Source organism: Camellia sinensis, chromosome 7 (genome assembly GCF_055761805.1).
Source record: "Camellia sinensis isolate YWXY chromosome 7, ASM5576180v1, whole genome shotgun sequence".
Classification (NCBI taxonomy): Eukaryota; Viridiplantae; Streptophyta; class Magnoliopsida; order Ericales; family Theaceae; genus Camellia; species Camellia sinensis.
Genome location: NC_138967.1, coordinates 145,933,770 through 145,949,164, shown reverse-complemented (window position 1 = coordinate 145,949,164; position 15,395 = coordinate 145,933,770). Strand labels below are relative to the sequence as shown.

The 15,395-nt window shown below is 36.7% G+C and overlaps 3 protein-coding genes across 3 annotated transcripts in view; 2 read left to right on the top strand and 1 right to left on the bottom strand.

Annotated features, from left to right (window-relative positions):
• The window catches only part of LOC114258815 (F-box/kelch-repeat protein At3g23880-like), a 36,211-nt gene extending 21,104 nt beyond the window's left edge, over positions 1 to 15,107 (bottom strand). The window contains exons 1-3 of the mRNA XM_082881193.1: positions 15,021 to 15,107; positions 11,753 to 13,108; positions 6,694 to 6,761 (exon numbers count right to left, since the gene is read on the bottom strand). Of these exons, the coding sequence (XP_082737319.1) occupies positions 11,771 to 13,108; positions 15,021 to 15,107 (1,425 nt within the window). The 3' untranslated portion in view covers positions 6,694 to 6,761; positions 11,753 to 11,770. The remainder of the gene's footprint in view (positions 1 to 6,693; positions 6,762 to 11,752; positions 13,109 to 15,020) is intronic.
• Positions 3,798 to 5,786, top strand: LOC114315924 (cucumisin-like). The gene is made up of 5 exons (XM_082879526.1): positions 3,798 to 3,990; positions 4,084 to 4,323; positions 4,428 to 4,525; positions 4,643 to 4,801; positions 5,373 to 5,786. Exons 2-5 carry the CDS (start codon positions 4,238 to 4,240, stop codon positions 5,453 to 5,455), a joined length of 426 nt encoding a protein of 141 aa, XP_082735652.1. The 5' UTR covers positions 3,798 to 3,990; positions 4,084 to 4,237; the 3' UTR covers positions 5,456 to 5,786.
• Positions 8,750 to 9,373, top strand: LOC145796159 (receptor-like protein 32). Its single transcript, XM_082881194.1, has 2 exons — positions 8,750 to 9,023; positions 9,126 to 9,373. The coding sequence occupies exons 1-2, from the start codon at positions 8,750 to 8,752 to the stop codon at positions 9,371 to 9,373; spliced, it is 522 nt and encodes a 173-aa protein (XP_082737320.1).
• Positions 15,108 to 15,395: the final 288 nt, after the last annotated feature.

Below are 15,395 nucleotides of genomic sequence, written 5' to 3'. Positions count from 1 at the left end.
GTTTGGGAGCCTAGTGTTGCTGCCCAGATTTTTGGACCCTCGCTCGAGCGAGGAGTTGGTCGCTCGAGCGAGAGTTGAGTTGTGTCTGGTGGGTCGAGCCAGGGTGGCTTCGCTCGAGCGAGTGTTGCGTCTGGTTCTGGACCTGAGAGTTGCCTTTCTTGGCTCGAGCGAGCTTCCTTCGCTCGAGCGGTCTGGGTTTTTCTTCGCTCGATCGAGAACTTCTTGGCTCGAGCGAGAGTTTTTGTGTCTGGTCGCTCGAGCGACCAAGTCTTCGCTCGAGCGAGCGTGTTTTATATCAGCGGACAGTAGCGATTTTGAACTTCAGTTTTTCACTTCTTTTTTTTGATCAAACCTAGATCCGAGACCCTCTCTCTCTAAACTTATATTCTCTCTAAGATTTGATCTTCCTAGAGTGTGAATCTAGCCTAGGGCCTTTGTTAAAAAGATAGAGGGCGTTGAGAGCTTTGATTTAATCTGAAAAAGTTTGGATTTGGAGCAAGTTGATCTTCGAGTCTTCATCTCCTTTTTGGCTTAAACTTCGAGGTAGGGATATCCTACTCCTCTCTATGGATTTTGTCTTTAAATTTTGGTATTTTGAGATGTTGGGGTTGGTTTGGAAATTTTGTGAAAGTTTGGGGCTTTTGTGCAATTTTACAAAAGTTGGGGTTTTATTCATAATAAACCTAGATGCATGTTTGGAATAGAGAAATGGAATAAATGTTGAATCATTGATGAAAATGGGACCTAAGGGTTGAAATGGTAATTATGGATAACGACCTAATTACATTGTTTAATTAATTGGGATAATTAATTGTGAGAAATGAGGAAATGAAATGTTGATTGAATATCCATTGTGCATTTATTTTCTGTTTAGAAATAACTGCTTTGGGCTATCGGTGGAGGATAGTCGTAATTGTTGTAGACAATGCATGATGATTAGGCAAACTGAAACTAATCAATGGAACGTGTCATGGAACTTGACGGTTGATAGAATACATTAATTATATATATTGAGTGATTGTATATAGAACCAATGTGTTTGTATACGTTATGTGTAGAGGATGAGATGGGGGATGTACTCCGCGGTTTAGGGGAAGATAGGGGATGTACCTCTAAACCGGATAGTGTTGGGAGAAGATAGGGGATGAACTCCGTAGATACAGCTCATATGCTTATCTAGAGAAGTGAAGATAGAGCTCATATGCTTATCTTTGTGAAATGTGGATATAGCTTATATGTTTATCGGTGGATATTGTTGTTATACATATCTGTTGTAGAATGTGGATATAGCTTATTTGCTTATCTGAGAATGTGGATATTGTTGTTATACATATCTGTTGAGAATGTGGGTAGTGCTTATATGCCTATCTGTTGAAAAAGGGAAAATGAAAGGAAACTTGGACTCATAAGTCGTATGACATAAATATGTGATTTATGTGATTGTATCAGTGTTGACCATCTATCAATTGCTAATATTTTAGTCATTGTTCATGGTTGGTTTAGTGTATTTCTACTGGGCTATGGCTCACCCTATATGGGAATATCATTTTCAGGTGCAGGAAGCATGCCACCTCCAAGGACATAGCTTGGGAGGCTTGAGGCGGACATAATGTTGTCGTTTTACTTTTTGATGTATTACATGTAAATACAAGCCAAGGGCTTAATGTGTATGAGTTAGTACTCTTTTGTTGTAACCAAGTGTTAACTTGGAAAGCTGTAAGCCCGTAGGGCATTTTGTTTTGATGCTAACATGTAATACTTATGTAATGGAACTCTAATGAATAAAGAATGTGGTTAGTTTATATGTAAATGCATGTCTTATCTGATGGGTTTAATGTTGTTATTTTGAGGGCGTTACAGAATCGTTTTGATTTTGCAGAGAAAAGTTTAAAATCATGGAGACCCAATAGATCTGTGCTTGTTTATCATGTCTACGGAAGCATCAACAAAACAAGACTGTGATTCATACACAACTCATACTGTTTGCTAGTTAGTTCAGTCAGTGATTCATACACAACTCATACCGTTTCCTAGCTCATTTCTGTGTTGTAGAGAATTGAATATTTATCATTTTCACATAATGATGTAATTTGATCAAGTTGGAAATTATATTGACTGAATAAAATAATAGGAAGGCTTTTAGCATCCTAACAACAATTAATCTTGAAATTATTAATTCTCTCTCTCTCTGCCTCTTTGTGTGTTTCTCTCTGTATTGGTTTCATCAGATCAGCCACAAATTTGAAGCATTATTTACAGATTTCAATTTACAGATAATTTAGATTCCATCACTTTTGGCATTGGTCGCACAATCATCTCTGTTTGTTTGCTGAGAAAAACAAAGGAATGAAATCAAAAGGAGGTTGATCTGTTTTGGTTATAATTTGGTTTTCAAGCGCAGTGTACTATGTTATTATACAAAAAATTTGAGACTTAATTGGTTGACTAGGAAAATAGTTTTCACATTTCAAACCCTGTAGTCCTGTAGAGAATAAAACCAGCCCTTGAAATTGCCTTGGAATGCCATAACAATTGAGCCCAGCTAACTCAAGATGATCACAAGTTTCAAAGCCGAAGCAACAGTGATCTTATCTTTAAAAGGATGCAGCCCACTTAAGCCTATCGTTTGTAGAAAATTTAGCTGAAATGTGAATAGCACTTAATTCCTAATTTTCGTAAGCTGAATTGCATTTGCAGATGGCCATCTCAATGTACCATTATCAGTAATAACACTTTACTATTGCAGCACATGACAAACTGAATCATTGGTTACTTTTCTCCATCTCTCTAGCGGCTGTAGAAGATGCCAGTTATTGAAACCAAAATGGAAATGGAAAGTGGATAATGAGGTCACCCTCATGGTCTTTGTCACGAGCTCTCCTTTAAATTGGTCCACCTAGGCAATGAAACATTCCACATGCGCCATGTCCTTATCTCCTCTCAGAAGAAAGCACCCAAAAATGAGGCCACATGTGCTTGATTAAATTGCTGAGATTGTTGATATTTGACATGATGTCTGCTTTTATTGAAAAATTGAATACAATATAATAATTATAAAATCAATTTTTCATATGAGCAATTCTTGAATCTCTATACCTTAATTACACTTCTATGCCTTGAAAAAAATAGCAGTTGTGTTATTGTTTTCTACAGAGATTGAATCAACACAAGATTGCTCTGGTTCATACATAATAAAAATCTTCTTTTCCATAGCAATTGCAAAATGGGATACGGAATTCTATGTAAAGGTGGATGATGATGTTCATGTCAATTTGGGTATGTGCTTCCCCCCCCCCCCACTTTTTTTTATTTTTATTTTTTTTAATAAATTTTGCCCTCACCATTATTTAGAAATTATATATTAGTTTAAAAGTTAGTGCGCAGTTTACTTTTTAATTTTCTAGTAGGTCCTACAAAAATTTCATTTGCAATATCAAGTCTAAACTGCTTATGTTGCCCATGTGCTTTTCCTTTTCACACTTGATATGCTGAAGTGTGAATGCTATAGTTTTCCCTTTCTATGAAGTATAGATACGGATACGGGACACATGCATAAGATATTAGATACATCAAATTGATAAATTATGAAAAAAAGTAGGGAAGTATCTAATACATATCCACAAAGTATCCGATATTTTCATTCATGAACTGAACCACCTTTTCGACTTTCTCATTTCCGACTACTTGTTTCCTCCATAGGAATGTCAAGTATCATGAACCCGAATATTGGAAATTTTGAGAGGAGGGGAACAAATACTTTCGGCATGTGTCATGCATGCTTTTTTTTCTTAAAAGACTACGTTTTATGTCTCTTATTTTATTAATAATAAACTTATGCCCATGTGTCATGCATGCTTTTTTTCTTCTTATTTCACATAAATTGAATTTGTGTTATTGGCAGCTTAGGACACTACTAAAAATCTCTTTCTAGTGCAGGTGTTAGTTTACCAAGATCTACTAGGAATGATGCAACACCCACATCATGCCAAGGTCAATTCCATTGTTGCCACTCTTGCTTAACAATCTCATGTTCTTCATATGTTATATGTCCCACTAAAACAAAAACTGCTTTATCTTTTGCAGGTAACCCCCAAATTCTGCAAGCAGTATGGGCAAGTTGGAGATGTCATTAGTAAGGCTCTTTCAGAGTACAAGGAAGAAGTAACAAATGGTTCATTCCCAGGCCCTGCCCACAGCCCGTATAAAATTAGTGCCACCGATGTTGATGGTTTTTTAAATGAGCTGCAAAAGTTGGGTTTGGACAAGGCTGCATCAGCAGCTGCTACAGCGGCTGAGAAGATTGAGAATGCTGAATCACCTGATGTAGGGAAATCATTCTGAACTGAGAAATCATTCTGAACTGAGAAAATTAAATTATATTCGACATGGCCTAGGGAAATCATTGAATCATTCAATTGGTGACACAGTGTTGAACAAGCCAGGGCATCTCATGTCTACAGTTACAGACATGGTTTCAGAGGCTTTGCAGCCAAGTTGACAGAGGACCAAGCTTCTGAAATTGCCAGTATGTCAATACAATAGTAGTATTTACTATTATCTTTACCATTTCTCATCATAATTGATTGATTTATATCTATGGCTCTGAAAAATCAATGTCATGGTTTTAAAAATTGAAACACAGAGATGCTTGGAGTGGTGTCGGTGTTTCCAAACAACCGCAGGAGGCTTCACACGACTCATTCATGGGATTTCATGGGTCTTTTGGGAGAAGAAACCATGGAAATCCCTGGGTATTCCACCAAGAACCAAGTTAATGTCGTTATCGGCTTCATTGATACCGGTTAGTTGTCTTTCCCTTTCTATCGAGAACAATTGGTTTCATTGATTAGTATCACTGTATGTGTATGCATAAATTAGACAATGTTCATTTATTAGTTCATTATGGAGACATGACCTCTGGGCTCTTCCTAGGATTAGGAGTAGAAAACAAACTGACTCTCTGTGCTCATTGAATACAACACTTGCTCATTCTTTAATGAGTACCCATTATCATTTTCTTTGATGCCCTGTTTGTTTGAAGTCACAAGTATGTGAGCTAACAATGCCCTTCCTCACTCTTCATTATGATTTCGAACTAAAATGAGACTTTTCATTATGATTTTAGAAATTATAGGTTCATTTTGTTTAATCAAAAAACACTCATCATTCTAGTCCACTTTTCTTTTTAATCCTCTTTTTGTCACTGTTTTTGCTAACAAAGGCGTGCCGGTCTCTCTTGCCACTATTAAGATTGTAGTAGAGTTCTTTTTCACACACACAACTCTCAAATTGTTGTGAAACATATTGAATTGCAACATATCTCTCTCACACTCTATGAAATTGCAATTAATTTTAAGCACGGCTTAAAGCAGGAATTTGGCCTGAATCCCCAAGTTTCAGTGATGCTCACATGCCTCCATCGGCTATTTATTTAGGTATGTATTTTGTTTCCTGACTTTTATTGGGTTTTTGATATTTGTTGATGTCTTTTATTTTCTTGAATGGTTGCTTTTGAGAATTTCATATCAATAAATATTGTAGATTTTGGTATTTTTTCCATGCTATATACCATCTTGAGTTTTAATTTAATGTTATCATTCTTTGAAATGTCCTAATTTAGAAAATATTGAAATTGCAAAGCTCTTGTTGAAGTTGAGAGATTGCTAACATTGTCTGAGAATAGGGAGATACATGATGTAGAGAATGCAAACTAGAAAGTGAAAGTTTGGAATTTGTAAAGGTTTTAGTGCCTAGGGGCCTGATCCAAGCAAATTTTTGGTCAATTTGGGTCTCATTTTACGTCCTTTACAAGTTATTTGATGCTAGTTTGGTTTTACTTATGTGTTATCCGGCTTTGGGGTATGTATTAACAAATTTAATTTTTTTTTTTTTTTTGTATTATACTTCTTGTATTATTAAACTTATTTTTCATTTTTGAGTCTTTCCAGATGTTTAATTCAATGCTTTATGTTATCATATTGTCAATGTTATAGGTTTTGTTGGTGAGCTGCATCGTGACAAGAACAGTGATAACAAGAAGCATGTGCTTTACGCACATAAAAACATTATTGTAAAATACAAGGATCAGGTCCTTTGCTTATGAATCATTTGATTTTTTGGTTGAGAATTGTAAATTCAATTTTTGGATATGTTATTTTGTGAGTAATGTTAAAACATCATTTGTGGATATGCTATTTTGTGGGTCATGATGATTGGATATTAAATTGAATGGGAAAGTGAATTAATGCTACATTTACTATTTGAATGCAAGTTATTATTTCATATTAGTGCTATTCAATTTTATTAAAGGTATTTTTTTAGTTCAATCACATAAAATTAGCACAATTTTTATAAAAAAAAATTAAAAAAAAAGAGGATATCACGGCGTTTCGAGAAATGCCACCTAAATTCTAAAGCTAATGGTCAGCTTTTTAAAAAAGATATGACGGCGTTTTGAAAAAGTCGCTAAATCATAGTGATGTCAAAATGTTGTTAGGGTAGGACATTTGGCGGCGTTTTTAAAAACGCCGCCTATACTCAATATAGCGACGCTTTTAAAGTGTCATAAAGCTATGGCGACGGCCGCATCTTCGACGTTTAGTACTAAACGCCACAAAAACAATTAGCGGCGTTTTTGATAGATATAGCGGCTTTTTTTAAACGCCACTAAAAACCTAATTTCTAGCAGTGATCATCCAATATGATAGCCATGGTGCCACACTTTCACAACTTCCTTAAACCACTTGATGCCTTCATGGCTCCTGCACAAAGCATAACAAAAATAGTAAATAATAATAATAACAATAATAATAATAATAATAATAATGTGACCATAGTAGGTCTTTAAGGATGGTCATGGTCTCAATTGACAAATCATAATTGATACGTCACAATCAACATATCTGGATTTGGCCATAATTGATAGGCCACAATCGGTACGAAATATTTTATGGTGCAACCACCAACACTCAAATCTTGTCTATAAAAGCTCTTGATTAACATTGTCTTGCTCATCCAAGAGTGCTAGAGACATCTTTATAGTTAAGAGAATAGGGGTTCCTCTTTGTATCTCCTTGTGTTCATGCATTTACTATTCTTATTTTCTTGCTTTCATTGTATGATAACAGCTGACTCTCTTCTGCACAGCCACTATGCCATGCAGATGAGAGCTCCGCCCTGTTGCAATTCAAGCAAACCTTTTCAATTGATAAATTGGCTTCTCCTGATCCTTTTGCTTATCCAAAGGTTGCATCATGGAAGCTCAAAGGAGAAAGTGGTGATTGCTGCTCATGGAATGATGTGGAGTGCGATGAAGATAAAGGTCATATGATTGGCCTTGACCTCAACAACAGTTTCCTCCACGGTTCTATCAATTCAAGTAGCAGCCTCTTCCACCTAGTTCACCTTTGGAGTCTTAACCTTGCTCATAATGACTTCAATTACTCTCAAATTCCATTAGAAATTGGCCATCTCTCAGGGTTAACAAGTCTCAACCTTTCCCGAGCTCTACTTTTCAGTAAAATCCCTCTGAAAATCTCAAAATTGTCCAAACTGGTTTCCCTTGATCTTTCTTACAATGTTGACCCATCAAATTTAGGACTATTGAAACCTGAAATCCCTGATATGAGAAGCCCACTTTAAAACTTGACTAACCTCAAAATGCTTTATCTCATATGTTCTGAAGTACCTGACATATTGGCCAACTTGTCTTCTAAGACAACTCTCGCTCTGACAGATTGTGGGTTGCATCGTGAATTTCAGTAGGCATATTCCACCTACCAAAGCTTTAAGTTCTTAGTGTGTGCTTCAATGAAAATTTCACTGGCCATTTGCCCGAATTTCACCCAAGAAGTCCCCTTCAAAAACTGGCACTTACTTCCACCAGTTTCTTGGTTAAGCTGTCCGACTCAATTGGAAATCTTAATTTCTTGAATGTGTTAGATTTTAGAAGATGTGACTTCTCAGGGAACCTTCCAGCTTCACTTGATAACCAAAGCCAGCTCACCCATCTGGACCTCATGTTGAATAATTTTAGCAGTGATATTCCTTTTTAGCAGGACTATCACAACTCCATTATTTATCACTTTCCTTCAACAAATTCAGTGTAGGGACCTTGCCATGGCTTGGTAAGCTAACTGAACTCACTGAATTGTATCTTCGTGACATCAATCTATATGTTTCAATCCCATCATTTCTTGCAAACCTAACTCAACTTACTTCTGTAGACCTTTCCTCCAATCACTTAAGTGGTGACATTCTATCTCAGTTAACGAACCTAACCCATCTAATTGCTCTAGATCTTTCAAATAATCAATTGCGAAGCCCAATCCCAAGCTCATTCTCTGAGCTAAAGAATCTTGAAACTCTCTTTCTTCCAATTAACTCTGTGGCATGAAGCTTGAAATTTTTCTTAACCTCAAATATATTATTGATCTCTATTTGTCTGGTAACAAATTAACAGTGATGACCTAAAACACTACGAATACCACTCTACCAAAGTTTAAGAAGTTAGCATTGGATTCATGCAACTTGAAAGAAATCCTAGATTTTTTGCACTTCCAAGATGAACTTCAGGGGCTATTTCTTGAGGCAAACAAAACTCACAGCTAAATTCCGTCGTGGATGTTAAACACAAGTAAAGAAACTTCGGAGATTTTATCCCTTAAAAGAAAAATTTCTAACTGGCTTTGACCATCATCCAAATATTATTCCTTGGGTTAATTTAGGCATTTTAGACCTTGGCTATAACATGCTGCAAGAGCAACTACCAATTCCACCACTATCCACCCTCCTTTATTATGTCCCAGACAACAGATTGACTAGAGTAATTCCACCATTGATCAGTAGATTGAGTTCTCTTTACAGACTTGATTTGTCTAATAACAACTTGACTGGAACTATTCTTGCATGTTTGAGTAACCTCAGCGATTGTCCGTCAATCCTAAATCTCAAAGGCAACTACTTTCAGGGCCCCATTCCTCACTCGTACAATAAAAGAAATAAATTGAAGATGATTGACTTCAGTCAGGGGAAGGTGCCGAGATCATTAGCAAGTTGTACCGTGCTTTAGATTCTTGATCTCTCAAATAATCTTATTGAAGATACATTCCTCTTTTGGTTGGCAGTTCTTACAGAGTTGCAGTTTCTTATCTTGAGATCCAACAAATTCTATGGTGCAATAGGAGGTCTTGAAACTAAGTTCGTGTCACCAAATCTGCGAATCATTGACTTCTCTCATAATGGTTTTACAGCTGATTTGCCAACTAATTACTTTCAAAATTGGAACGCAATGAAGTTTTTTGACATGGACAGGATGGCAAATATGTATGCAACCACAAAATTCCCAGCGCATAATCATATATTGATCGAATAAAGTTATTTATAAACAATGAACATAGAAAACAAAGGTGTAAATACAGAGTATGAGAAGATCTTGAACATCTTCACTGCCATTGACTTCTCAAGCAACAAATTCAAAGGGGAGATTCTAGAATCTATTGGAAAACTCAAAAGGCTCCAGCTGCTCAACCTTTCCAACAATGACCTTGGCGGTTAAATCTCAGCATGCTTAGGAAACCTAATAAAGCTTGAATCATTGGAATTTTCTCAAAACATGCTTTCAGGGGAGATCCCTCAGAACCTAGCACTTCTTACTTTCCTTGCATTCTTAAATGTCTCAAATAACCATCTCATTGGACCATTCCACAAGGGAAGCAATTCGATACATATGAGAACAATTCCTATGGGGAGATCTAGGATTGTGCGGAGATCCTTTGTCAAGGAAATATGCAAAGGCAGAGGCACTACCACTATCACCACCACTGAACTCAAAGCAAGGTAATGATTCAGTATTCCCAGCTGCAGTTGATTGGATTGTCATATTAACGGGATATGTGAGTGGGATAGTGGTCGGGATGGTTATTGGGCACACATTGACCACAAGGTGTCATGAATGGTTCATTGACACTTTTGGAAGGAAGCAACACAAGCTAAGAAGGGAAAAAAGGAGGAGACGAGGAAACTAAAGTCAATTGGGCATTGTCTCGTGATAAATTTTATACTTATGGATACATTTTTAGTTTTACTAATTTGTTTTTTTTTTTTTTTTGGCATACTAAATTGTTATGTACAATGTTGTTGTGATTTGTTTTACATGAAATCAAATGACTCTAGCTTGTATTTATGACACTACTATATGTATTTTGTTTGACAAGACAAGTTGCGCTGATGCCCCAAGGTAGCGTTGCAAAAATTCTAGTACGCATCATGTATCATCCGAAGACATTGGTTATTTCTTTTTCTTCTTCATTCGGAGAGAGAGAACATATGTGACTTGGAATAATGTTGAGTCTTTGTTTGCGTTTATTTTGATTTAGTATGCTGTTGGACAGATTTTAATCATTATATTAAGTTTTAACAGTTAGGAGTAATTTGATTATTTTATTGGAGCAAATTACACATTGTACCATTGAACTTTCATCTAAATTTCACTTTGGTCTTTATGATTCAATTGTAACAATCTTAACCTTGTACTTTTAAGCGAGTTTCAATGTGACCCTTCAATCAACTCCCATTACAAAAATTAACAGTTATTATGTTGACTGGCCAAAGGTAGTTTTGACATTTTAATCTTTTAGACCAACGACTTTTAATGTATTTATTTAGTTATTCATGTCATTACCAGTCAACTAAGGAAGAAGAAGTCTTTGTATATTGTAGAAAAAGTAAGGAAAGGTAGTGGAATTCTAGAACCAAATGACAGGTCATGTAATTGTTAGAAATCTCATGGGAAATCCATGTAATAATTCAAAACTATTTTATAGAACTGCTAAGGCCAGCAATGCTTGGGTTATCAATTGATATCAATGTCTCAAAACAGCAAAGATTGGAAGACAAACGTTGTAAATATGAAACATCAAGGAAAATGAATAAAAATAATGTTTGCTACTAAGTAAGGTGTCATACCCAAACTACGAATACAACAGATTTAAGATATCAAAAACTATTTAATATCTTCATCATATTTGTATAAATATTTTTAGAAATCATGATTTCCTACTTTCCTAATATTTCACCTAAATCCAATCTTGGCTTTGCTTGGTTCATGTGTCAGGCAGGGTGTACATAGACCCAGAGTTCCGACAAGGGATTCCTCGTCATAAAAAAGTTACATACTTTTCTCAAGGTCGACAGACATTTTATTGATGAATAATGGCACCAAAAAGCATGTATCACAATAATATATCTTCAGCATAGCATCTAAAAGATAATTTGCATATAGTTTCATCCTTTCCTCTATTTTCCAACCGGAGATGTTCATGTGTGAGTACAACGTTCAACAAGTATTATATTTTCCCAATTGACTTATATACTATTCTATACAAACATATATGAGAGGAACCCAGCACATTTCAAAACCAAGAATTAAAAACAATATGTGAAAAGGAAATCAATCTATATTAATTTAACCGATATTCTGATTTTAAGTTCTTCCTCATTTCTTTTTAGCCGATCCCCTGATCCAACAACAACCCTGTAAAAGGAGTCAACTAATGTGAGATATTGACAATGTCAAGTTACTAAAACCTGAATATGAATAGTCTGCTTGACCTTATCTTTATGTGCACAGAACAGAATATTGATGCAAGTTTGATGTTCATATGTAGCTCATGTCACTAAAAAAATATATGAAAGTGCTACAAACTATAACAATTAAAGTACTACAAGTGGGGTATAATTTAAATAATCTTGCCTTCCTCTTCTTTCGCCGTTATGCTTCCTTGTTGGCAATTGCATCAGGAGAATTGGGATGCACTTGCTCATGTGATTCCCAGACTCCATCAGCTCCATCTAATGCAACTAAGCTCTCCATGTAAGTATACACATTAAATGAGTGGCCATAGACTCCAAGATTCTTGATTTGGTGACTTTGTGGATCATATGAAAGAAGTTCATCATCATCAATTAACACATCGCCATTCTTTCTAAAACCCAGTACCTTTGAAAATATGTTTTGTCCAATGATTGTGTATCGTTTAGTCCATGACTCTATGACACCATATTCTTCCATTACCCATATATGTAAATTACACACTAAACCAGATGCACAGTCGATTACAGCAAGTGACTCACCCAATACTGCAACAGCCGTGCTTGTATGAAGCCTCCCATCAGGTTGATAGTTTGGCAAAGAGATCTCCCTAAACACCTCATTGCCCATATCAAATGCCACAATCAAGATCCCAAAACCATGCTCCTTTGCTGGATCAAATGCAACCCAATGAACAGCCCCATTCACAAACACAGACCAGGTATTTATAGAAAGTTCAAAGCGAAAATCAACAACACAAATGGGTCTCCAAGAGAGCGTGCTAAGTGCATAAAGCTCCATCTTACACAGAACACTACCACGAGTCTTTTCATTGAGGTACCCAATTTTCACCACTTTGTAGTCATTACTAATGCGGTCGAACCCAAACCCAAAAACAAACTGAAGATCGCTATCGGTTACAGAATACCCAGATTCAGGAAGTGTCAGGAATCTCCTAATTGATGGGTTCCAAAGAAAAGCAAATTCTGAGCCATAATGAGGCGATATACACAACAACCCATTACAAGAACCCACAATTTTGAACGAAATACCAGGGCTGTGAAATGGGTTTTCAAGTTCCACAAAATTACCACAACAAGTTTCGTCATCGCTACATGAAATAAAGCGCTCTTGATTCGGAACATGGGTATACTTGATGATAAGTAGTTGGGTGTTTGATTTAGTTTGATTGAGGTGTGTGGTGATGAAACTTGGGTTTGCAATTAAGGAGTTCCAAGATTTGCAAACTGACCTGAATTGAAGCAGAGACTTCACTGGTAGTCTCGCAAGGATTTCGATCAATACTTCGTCAGGTATGTAATCCGATATCGTTTGCGTCCTTTTTCTTCTTATGTGTTTTGAATTTCTTGTACAGTTGAGAAAGATTGAGACTTGAGAGAAGAGAACTAGAAAGGGATGTGAAAATGAAAGAGAAGGAAAACAAGGTGCGTTGAGAAAGTTGACTGACTTTGGGGGAGAGGAGGAGAGAGAGAAGGGCCTAGTGTGTTTCGAAAGGGTCTATCTCAGTTGTTTATTTTATCTTTTTAAAAAAAAGATGCATAAAAAAAATAAAAATAGTGATATAATTAGGTGCCGTTTGATAACATTTATGTTTTTATTTTTCAATTTATATTTATAAAAATTTAAAAAATTGAAATAAAAACTTGTTTGGTAAAATTTTTGATTTATAAATCAGTGATCTCAGTTTATAAATTTGGCCAAAAAATGAAAACAACAAAAAGGTGTTTCTGTTTTGAGTTTTGAGTTTTTTTTTTTTACCACCCAACACTAGCTACCACTCGCCACCATTTTCCACCACTGTCTTCCGCCACCACCCCCATCCCCCACCAACACCTGCCACCACCACCCACCACCCACCTGCCACCACCACCCACCAGTCACCACCCACTTGCCACCTACTCGCCACCACCACCCACCCCTCGCCACCAACACCACCACCCACCTGCCATCCACCTACCACCACCCACCACCATCCACCGCCCGCCACCACCACCCGCCACCTACTTGCCACCACCACCATCACCCACCCGCCACCCACCTGCCACCACCACCCACCACCACCACCACCACCACCACCCACTCGCTACTACCTATCACCCGCCACCGTCACCCACCCACCCACCACCACCACCACCACCACCACCCGCCACCTACCTGCCATCCGCCACCACCACCCACCACCCACCACCACCACCACCTACACCTACTCGCTACCACCCACCACCCGCCACCGTCACCCACCCACCCACCCACCACCACCACCCGCCCACCCACCCACCACCACCACCACCCGCCACCACCACCCACCTGCCACCACCCACCATCCGCTACCCACCTGCCACTACCACCCACCCGCTACCACCCGCCACCGTCACCCACCCACCACCCACCACCACCACCACCACCACCACCACCACCACCACCCACCGTCACCACTTTCCACCGCCACTTGCCACCACTTGCCATTTCTCACTATTTTTTATATTTTTTAATTTTTTTAAACATTTTGTCAATTACCAAACGCGTTTGTAGTTTATGTTTTTCTAAAAATGAATAAAAAATAAACAAAAACCAGTTTATAAAATTTTTATAAATTTAAACTGAAAACGTAAACTTTACCAAACACACCCTTAGATTTTTTTTTTTTTTTGATTATTTTAGTTAAAAATTCAATACCCTAAATGGGGCTTCATATATTATTTATGAAATAAAATTAGTTTGATTCAATAGTAGTAACTCTTTTATTTTGTTGTATTGTCTTCAAAAAAATAAATTATAAATATATTTTTGAAAATAAATCATCTATTTTTTTTAAAAAAAAGTATGAATATCAGGTCGAGCTATTTTTTTTTATAAATTATATATATTGAAAGCCTTATAAAATGAATGATTTTGATTATCAAAATAGGATCCGTGATGGACTTTGCGGCTCAAATTCGCTCATATTGGAATGTGAAATTGAGAAAAGTTCAACCTTTTCAAAATTACAGTTGCAATGAAAATAGAAATATTTGAAATTAAGAGGAAATTACAATTCATTGTAGGTTTTAGAAATAATTTTAGATTAGTGGTAAATTTTATGAATATTAATTATTGAAGTTATAAAATTTTTGATGAATTTATAATTGTTTTGTAAAACACCACTGAATTATATAATTGTTTCAATTAATTGAAAAATATGAAATTTTTAATTTTTTTTTATAAATATTTGGTTCTCTTTTCTTGCTCTCTTTATGCTACTCAAACAGCTAGCCTCAACCCTTCTTCCACTCTATTTTTACCATTGTCAACTCTTCTTTACCCTCTGTGTCCTTCGACCATCCTTATCCTACCACAAATCTCAACCCTTCTCAACCCTATGCATTCTTCAACCATCTCTACCCCACCACAAATCTCAACTACTTCTTACCTTTACATCGCTATTAATAGCCTTTTCTATATTCGAACCTTTCTTGTCTTCTTTCCTTTCAACCTCTCCTCCCCAATCAACCACCATCACGACATCCAGGATTCCATTATCTTAATTCTTCTCAAATTTGGATTATATCTGAAAACCCTAAAATAGAGAGACCTGGTTGTTGGGTCTCATGAGAGAGAAACATAGTTGCTAGTTGGTTACGAGGGTCGTGGTAATGATTGGATGTCACAATCAAGATACAATGGTGACTGGGTGTGGTAGGAACGTACCGTGGTGAAATAAGGAAGAGGGCTAGGAATTGTAAAACTCAAGTTGTGTGTAAAATTATTTTATTGGATAGATTAGTAATTAAATTAATTTGTATTA

Bases quoted from the DNA above. Each gene is read 5' to 3' on its own strand.
- LOC145796159 (XM_082881194.1), top strand. From the start codon at position 8,750: ATGCTGCAAGAGCAACTACCAATTCCACCACTATCCACCCTCCTTTAT. The intron at 9,024-9,125 runs GTCAGGGGAAGG...TTTGGTTGGCAG, and splicing joins ATTGAAGATGATTGACTTCA to TTCTTACAGAGTTGCAGTTT.
- LOC114315924 (XM_082879526.1), top strand. From the start codon at position 4,238: ATGAGCTGCAAAAGTTGGGTTTGGACAAGGCTGCATCAGCAGCTGCTA. The intron at 4,526-4,642 runs GTATGTCAATAC...ATTGAAACACAG, and splicing joins CCAAGCTTCTGAAATTGCCA to AGATGCTTGGAGTGGTGTCG. The intron at 4,802-5,372 runs GTTAGTTGTCTT...GGCTTAAAGCAG, and splicing joins TATCGGCTTCATTGATACCG to GAATTTGGCCTGAATCCCCA.